The sequence below is a fragment of the Buteo buteo genome, chromosome 15 (assembly GCF_964188355.1).
Source record: "Buteo buteo chromosome 15, bButBut1.hap1.1, whole genome shotgun sequence".
Lineage (NCBI taxonomy): Eukaryota > Metazoa > Chordata > Aves > Accipitriformes > Accipitridae > Buteo > Buteo buteo.
The window spans coordinates 27,068,897-27,077,756 of NC_134185.1; the positions used below are offsets into that span (position 1 = coordinate 27,068,897).

Here is an 8,860-nt window from a genome sequence, read left to right on the forward strand (position 1 = left end):
AGACAGTGGGAGAAGGCAATCGAAAGAGACTTCCCCTCCTCTTTTGTCAGCAACGAGTATTAGTGAGCTCACCGTATCTCATCAAAATCACCAAAATTAAATGAATCTCCCCCCAAACTGGCACCGGACCCTGCCAAGCAGCAGCCCCAGGACACGAGCCCGTAGGAAAGCAAGCAGTGGGAGCAGGCAGGAGGGCACCGGGGGCCAACCACCCTTCTTCAGCAGCGAGCCACCTCCTGTAATTTTACCATCTCTCCTCCTTGTTAACGGGAGAGTTCTGCTTACGCCCAAGTACTATGTCAAGTGTGTATTAGATCTCTGATTAGTGCTTTATTTCCATGCTCGCAAGCTTGCTTTCCTCCAGATACTTCTGAACTTCACCGCAACATTACTGAGACTTCTTGCTTAACCCAATGACTTCCAACTAAACTGCGTAAAAGCCACCACAGAAAACAATTAAACAAACAAAATGAATGCTGAGGACTTAGGAAGCGCCAGAATTCACACTGCCGATGCAACCTCAATTCAGTTCTTTATAGAAAGACAGTGTGAAGTAATTAATCTTCAGCTGCAGAGTCTGTTTTGCTGACTTGCGACCACTGCCCTGGTGAGCTCAAAGGTGCTCAGGAATGACCAAAGAACCAGGGAATAAAATTCTCCTCGCCAGGACTTCTACTAGATGACTGTAACAGTTGAGTGCTGTGCAAGTATTTGGAGCACCTCATGATCATGCTCTTCGGACATCGATTCCAGTTTATCAAGGAGGCTTTTATCTTGAAAACTTGTCCAAACAGCTCCAAACAATAATATGTATAGCTTCCAAGAACAGCACAGCTGCATTAGTATGATGCTCCACCAACACCAATAGCTTGCTGTTCAGCAGGATTAATTAGCCTGGGCAGAGCACCGCACTAATGTGATTATATTGCTTCTAGTACCTGCACTAGCTCACTCATTGTTTTCTATTCCTTTTCTCTGAAATAAAAAGCGTTCAGTTTTTGCTATTTTCTTAACACCTAAATAATTCAATCACTTTTTTTTTTTTTTGTAAGAGAGAGGAATGAGACTTGGAAAAGATTCAAAGTCAGATTCTCCTAATGGAAACAGTGCATCTCCTGCCTCCATAGCCTGTTGTGACTATTACCATCCTCTTCTAATCACTTCTTTTGTTTATATCAAGCTGCCACCTTTTCCAAACTGCCTACATACCTGCAAGTCTTCCCTGGACGTCAGAACTAATCACATCCAGCCACAACCAACAGTGACAAGAGCAGAGACTGGAAGCCTTTCAGCTTATTTGAGTGGAACAGAGTCATCATTGCCTTCCACTCCCCCTTTTTTTACGGATGGGGAACAGATATCACAGGAGGTACTTGCCCAAAAGAGGGGCCACCTCTCAAATCAGTGAGTGGAAGAGCAGGAATAGAAGCCTCATTCACAAGCTGGGGCTCCTACCAGGACACCGAAACAGAGACCAGTGTGAGATGTACCAGGTACCCAGACCCTGGCCCAAGTCACGGAGACACCAGAGCTTCAGCGGAACTGCCCGAAGAACTCAAGTTCTGACAAAATACAAGTGCACCGCTCTGCTCAAAAGCGGCTGTGCCTCTTCGCTCAAGCCTTCCTGAAGCATCTGGCACGAGGAAGACGCTCAGAGCAGGCACCATCAGGTCAGCCGGTAAAAAATTCAGCAGTCGCAAGCAGTCGACAGCGGTTTTACAATAGGAAGTACTGGGCAAACCCCACTGCTGGCAGTACTGCCAGCCCCTCTTTCTTTTGAGTTTGCCTGTAACTTGGCATCAGAAGAGAAACAGAGCAATAGGGCAGTATCTCTGGTCTTTGGCCCACGTCCCTTATCTGCAGAGGCGCACCTGCGGGTGTAACACGGCAGGACGGTTCCCACACGCTAGACCTCGAGAGCAACTGTCTCGTTCCGACGGAGTGGAAGGCAGTGACAGCAACACCATCTCCGCTTCGCCCGTGTTTCCGCAAGACTTTCACTCGCTCGATAAGCTTCTAGCAACTTATTTTCCTAGTTATTTGTCATACTATGTTGGTTCCTATACTAAAAAAGGTTCAAGCATCTTTATATTCCCACCTTTTTTAAGTTTCACTTTTTGTTTTAAAATACAAAAGAGTATGCCATAGAAAAAATGGTTACAAATTTCTGTAACAAAACTTTGTTAAGAAGTGCTATAAAGTCATGGCATTTTATTGTTTTGTGATAGCAAACCATATTGTACTGGCTAGAATTCTAAACACTTATTTCAACTTAAAATTTTAAACAGTAAATGAACAAAACATCTCTAAGCTCTCTCCCCTCTCAGCTTTATGTCAGCATGTTGATGAGACAGAGCTCTTCCAGGACAGAAATGCAGGGAGGAACAACCGTAGTTTTTGGCATTCTTTTCCTTTAAAGTAGCCTGCTTTCTTCTCCACATGAATAGTTTCAAATTTTGAGTTCTAGGTATACGACACACATCATACAAGGCAGACGCAAATTCCAGGCTCAAAAGAGTATGAAAGCTGATTCTTTACATTTGCACCTCCAGCATGCAACCACCAGGCAAAAGGAGAGGAGCTTTAAGGGATAATTCCAGTTTTGGTGCATGTACAGTGTAGTACAAAAGTTCATATTTTTTAGGAACAGTTTTAAATTGTAACTCTTTAAAGACTACAGATTAGAATTCCAGCCTGACGGTAAAGTATCAGCGTAAAGAAAGTAGACAGGAGTTTGCAAGGACAGAGAAAAGCAACATAAAGGCCAACACATGAAACAACGTGAAGCAAGGTAACACATAATAGGAAACACTTCTTTTTTTCATTGACTGTAAAAGTATTCTTTAAGAAAGAAAAAATGAAACTAGTCAAGGTACTGCAAAAATGCAAGAGCAATTAAGTAAACAACATGTTAAAGTCACATACTGAATCAGGAGGAAAGGAAACTCCCATAAAGAGCACATGGTATTGAAGATTTATACTGAGATATGAAGAAAAACTAAAGGTCTGGAAACGAAGTGCAGTTCCTCTGTCATCTCTTGTGCTTACACAGCCAAAAATCTGCTTTGGGGCGTTACTGTGTTGTCGGTGGCTCCTGTGCAGAAGCGAAGGAGAAAGAGCAATGGAATGGAAAGGGAGGAAGGAAAATTGAAGAGATACTGGGGTATGTATGTACACACGCATATACACCCACACATACAAATATATGCACACATACACACCTGTATCCGTTTATAATAAAAGATAACTGGGACTAGCCGGCACAGAGCGGGATCAGCAAAAGTAGCTGTATATTTATCTTCTTCCTCCTGCTTATTTACTTGTTGCAGTCTTCTATACTACAGAATCGCGTACATCAGGTCTGGAGCCTCATTACTTCTAAACACTTCTACATGGCAATTCAAGATAAGTGGAAAAAGAGTTTGCTGGTATTTCTAATTGTTCCGTATGCCTCAGGGAGGCTCTGTGACTAAAAGAGAAGACACCGTAGCCTCTGCGCACTTCGAGCTGCGGTCTGTACCACGCACTCCTGAGAGTTTCTCCCTTCAAAATACCTTTGCGTTGGTATTTACTGCTTACGACTGCTGCACGATTTGCTAAAATAGTTAAACTGATGCAAGGAGTCCAGAGCACAGAACACAACTTGAGATTTGCGAGAGCTTATTATCTGGTGCTCCGTGCGATGTCTGGGCTCACTTTTCAGACCGCTCTGCACAAGCGCACCATAAAAATAAATCAGTCGGAATAAGGCTAATGATATTTCGCAAAGACAGAAATACTCAGGAGTTATAGCCTCACTCCTATCTCATTTCCATCACCACAGAACAGGAAACATATACTACTAATTAATTCATAAACCCTCATCTCTGCCGGCAGCTGCAATTGTCAGTTCGATAAATAAACCGGGCAGTAATGACGGGAAGTTGAACAATATTATCAAGGAAATTCTGCCGCTGTCAGAGGACCCTGTCAAGCCCTGCTCGCGACAGTCGTGCCTACACCCAGTTCGGCGAATTTCCCCACGGACGGACTTTACCGCGGTACCTGAACCGGCCCCGCAGCACGAACGAGCGGGGCAGTTCAGGGAACGGGCCGGAGCACATCCAGCTCGGATGCTGGACCGCTATAACCCACACTGCCTCCGCCTCACCAAATCCCCTCAACTCTTCCAGCCAGCCCATATCGCAACCCAACAGCGAACCGCGCGACACCGAGGCGGATCGCGACATCCCTGAAGCGACCCTTCCTCCACCACCGGGAGGGCGCCGTCCCCCCGCACCCGAGGGGAGCGAGGGGGGGGGACGGGGACACTCGCCGCTCACCCACCGGCGACCGAGCCCGGGACGCCCCACGGGCGGCGCAGACGGAACCGCATCGCGATGGGGCTCCCGGCCGTCGTTCGCCGGGCTTTGCCTCCTCCCCGGGTTTCGGGGCAACGGCTGGGGGAGGCCGGTAACGGGGGGGTAGGGGGCTTTGGGAAGGGGAGGGCGCAGCCGGGTCGGCTCCGCGGCCGCGCAGGACGCGCGGCGGGCTGCGGGGCTGCAACCGCGGGCGACGAAGCCGACGTGCGCCGGCCACACAGACCCCCCCCCTCCTTCGGCAGGGAGGAAGAGGAGGAGGCAGCAGGGCTCGGGGCTCCCCACGCCGCCGCCTGCGACCTGTTGCCCCCCCCCCCCACCTCCCCACCCCGCGTGGGTACCGAGGCGCGTCCCCGCCCGCCGCCACCCACCTCTTTGATTTTGGCCCTCCGCTGCCGGACGGCGGGGTCGGCGGGCTCCTGCCCCACGGCGCCGACGGGCTGGCGGAAAAGGCGCTGGGGCAGCCCGGGGGCTCCCGCCTCCTTCCTGCCGCGGGCGTCCTGCAGAAGTTTCTCCTTCTCCTGGCGGATGTCCCTGCGGATCTCCTCGGGCAGCTTCTGCAGCGTCTCCTTGGCCTCCCGCAGAGCCCGCTCGTGGTCCGCCCGGATCCGTTCCAGGCTGCCCGCCCCGCCCGCCGCCACCGCCGCCACCGCCGGGCCGCCCCCGGGCTGCGGCGGGGCTCGGGGCTGCCCGCCGGGCGGCGGCGGCGGCGGCTGCAGGGCGGCCGAGTGGAAGAAAACGCCGCTGAGGAGCTTCGAGGAGTCGGGCAGGAAGAAGATGGCCCCGAAGCAGAGGGTGATGAAGGCGCTGAACACCAGCAGCAACACGAACTTCTCCGTCAGCCGGAACGCGCCGGGGCCCGCCGCCTTCCTGCCCCCGCCGCCCCCGCCGCCGCCGCCGCCCGCCGGGCCGCCCAGCGCCCCCGGCCCCGCCGCGCTACCGAAGAGCGGCAGCAGGCTGGCGGCGGGCATGGCCCCCGCGCCGCCTCAGCGCAGCGCAGCGCGTCCCCCCGCCGCCGCCGCCGCCGCCGCCGCGCAGGGACCGCACCGGAGGGCTCGGCTCCTCCGCCGCCTCCTCCTCCTCCTCCTCGCCGGCAGAAAGTTTTCCCCGGGCGGACAGCGGCAACTTTTTTCCCCCTCCCCGCGGCCGCGCTCCGCCCGCCGGCGAAGCCGCTCGGCGTCTGAAGCGGAGCGGGCGCTGTCAGCTCCAGCCCATGCTGCCGGACCGCCGCCGCCGACCGACCGACCGACCGACCGCCGCGGGTGCCGCTCCCCGCTCCGCCCGCGCGGAACTGCCGGGCGCCTCGGGGGCGGGGCAGGGCGGGGCGGGGCGGGGCGGGGCAGCCGCCGGCCCAATGGTGGGAGGGGCGGGGCGCGGGCGGGGCGGGGCGCGGGAGCCGATCGTTCTCCCGCTCTATCGGACCCCGGGGAAGGGGGGGGTCAGCCCCGGGGGAGGGGCTTCCCGCCAGCTGCCTGCCCACGCCCCCCCCCCCCCCGCCGTGCACGCTTGTGCACGGGCACACGCGTGTGCACACACGTGGGCGAGGGGAGGAAAAGAAAAAAAACACCCCAAACCCCCCAAACCCGGGGGTTTAATTTTCTGTTCCCGCCGGTAAAAGGTGGCGTCTGTCGCGAGGTAGCAGGGGGAGTGGGGGGGCGGGAGCGTCAAAATTCGACTTTTCGCCTGCGCTTAGCGCAAGCGAAAGAGCAACGGGTGTTGGTGCAAAGAAGTGTCGTGTTTGAGAGCCCATCGACTCGCCGCATCCAGCTCCCCAAGCCTTCCGTGAGAGGAAAAGTTCCCCCCCCCCAAAAAAAAAACCAAACCGATTTATTATTTTGCCCTTGTTATAGAGCAAGGCAATAAAGAGTGGGGATGTGAGAAGCAGGGAAACACAGTGAAATGCTGGGTCACTTTAACTGGAAAAAGAGACTCCAGCCAACACCCAGCGGTTTATCTCCAACTTTTCTGGAGCACACTTGGAGCCCACCTAGACTTTCACAGCGGTTCAGCGCCGTAAACTTAAACGTTTCCTCCAAAATCTGAACCACGGAGTCAGAAAGAAAACAGCGAGATAGGTTGTTCCCCGAACTTACGATGCTGAGGGTGGTTTGTTTGTGTATTTGCACGACTTGGTTTTGCAAGGGAAAAAAAAAAACGGTAGAGGGAAGTCTGTGCTTTAAACAAGGGCAGGGAGAAGGCATTGCATAAGCTGTGAAGACGTGATTTTGAAAATGGCTTGGCACGGGCCTCATTCTGCTCCCAGTGGAATTAACGGGAGTTTTACCATTGACTTAATAGGAATAAAGTAAGGCTGCTGCCCAGTGCTTTTCTAAATCCCGTTCTTTAGAAGTTAGAATATGTAATAGATTAATTAAAAACAGGTTTAGAGAAGACAGCTACATAGAACTGTTGGACTGAGTCCGGCAAAACTCCCATAAGTATACAAGCTAATGCTTCTGTAAAATTTCAGCATTATACATGAAACTGAAGGACCAGGGGCCCAATTTTGCATCCAGCAAAATCAGTCATTTCCTTTAGTTTTTACTCTGGTTTTCTTTTAAATCCTATTTTTTCCTGAGTTACATTTCCCCACATTTAGATGTGAAACTATTCCTTAAACTAAACAATAAGCATTCTGATTTTGACACACATTTCCCAGAAATGTGTAATGTAGTCTGATAGCTGTGCCAAGATAAAACTGTTTAGGATGGAAGAATTCAGCCTGCTTGGAAAAGGAGATAAGAATCTATGCTGCCCTTTTTTTTTTTTTTTTTTTTTGTAAAGCAACATTTAAGGTAGCAAATACAGAGTTTAGCTATTGAAAGACAGTTGACTAATGAAAAAGCTTCCTAAATGGTGAAATACCACTCTCAGCTTTAGTGAGCATATTCTGTTTCAATCGCTATGTATGTGGGCGTATAATATTTTTCACAGATTGCCCTCAAAACTTACTTACATGATAATATTTGGGGGCAGAATTTATTGCTGGAAGAAGTGCCTTTCTTCAGTATTCTAAAGAAATTCCTTGGGTTGCCATACTTCTGTAGCACTTCATGAACAGATGCAAGAGTTGAAAATACCGTCACGCGGCGTTCTGCTGCTGTGGCTCCTCCACTGAAGCCCCCTGAACTCACCAGCCTCTTGCCTTCTTTTAGTGTCGGGAGTTAAATGTGAATCCACGCCCGGGGGTTCACTGCCACCCTCCTCGCTATCTTTGGGACATCCCGCTCATTTCCTGAGCATGAGGGAAGCAGCAACCGGTATTTTGTATGCAAAGACAGAAATTGTTACATTCTCTAGCCTCTGTGATGAGATGATCATTCCGAAGATGATGTCGTGGTTTAACCCCAGCCAGCAACTAAGCACCACACTGCTGCTCACTCGCTCCCCCCCACACCCAGTGGGATGGGGGAGACAATCAGAAGGTAAAACTCATGGGCTGAGATAAGGACAGTTTAATAGAACAGAAAGGAAAAAACTACTACTAATAATAACAATAATAAAATGACAATAACAATAATAAAATGACAATAACAATAATAATAATAATAAAAGGATTGGAATATACAAAACAAGTGATGCACAATGCAATTGCTCACCACTCCCCAACCAATGCCCAGTTAGTTCCTGAGCAGTGATCCACCTGCCCCAGCCAGCTCCCCCCAGTTTATATACTGGGCATGACATCACATGGTCTGGAATGCCCCTTCGGCCAGTTTGGGTCAGCTGTCCTGGCTGTGTCCCCTCCCAACTCCTTGTGCCCCTCCAGCCTTCTTGCTGGCTGGGCATGAGAAGCTGAAATAGCCTTGACTTAGTCTAAACACTACTTAGCAACAACTGAAAACATCAGTGTGTGATCAACATTATCCTCATACTGAATCCAAAGCATAACACTATAGCAGCTACTAGAAAGAAAATTAACTCCATCCCAGCCGAAACCAGGACAGACAACAATAATCTAGGCCCTAAAATGGGACTCCTCCTCTGAACAAGACCCTAAATTTTGTATGCAGACCGTTCTTGTCGTTAGCACCTAATGTTACAGTTACTAGCAAAGTCATGTGGGAACTATTCAGTGGGACTATTGATGCATGTAAAGTTACTGGAGTACAGCACTGTTCACAAGATGAGGCCAATAGAGACTGAAAGAAAAAAAACATGCCTCAACCCAAAGTTATGGTGCAAGTCCCTTGGGGTTTTTTGTCAATAATTTACTTTAGGCACAATACAGAACTGTACAAGATATTCCAAAGAACATGAAAATACAGGGAGCATCTCAGAAAAAAATACCTCAAATGCAAGGAGTAGAACCAAGGGTTGTACATGCTCAGTTTCGACTGGCTGTGTTCAACAGGCAATGCAGCTGCAAACTTAAACACCATTGATAGGTGCTTAAGTAGTGTCAAAAAATCCAAAAAAGGCGTGTTTGCAGTAATCCAGTGAGAGCAGTGGCAAACCCAGGGCTTGCACTGGACGAGCCTCTTCGGATACAGCTTTGTCAG

At 50.5% G+C, this 8,860-nt stretch overlaps 1 protein-coding gene across 1 annotated transcript in view; it reads right to left on the minus strand.

Annotated features, from left to right (window-relative positions):
- MAN1A1 (mannosidase alpha class 1A member 1) overlaps positions 1 to 5,627 on the minus strand; it is a 149,893-nt gene extending 144,266 nt beyond the window's left edge. Inside the window, exon 1 of the mRNA XM_075046846.1 lies at positions 4,730 to 5,627. Within this exon, the coding sequence (XP_074902947.1) occupies positions 4,730 to 5,329 (600 nt within the window). The 5' untranslated portion in view covers positions 5,330 to 5,627. The remainder of the gene's footprint in view (positions 1 to 4,729) is intronic.
- Positions 5,628 to 8,860: the final 3,233 nt, after the last annotated feature.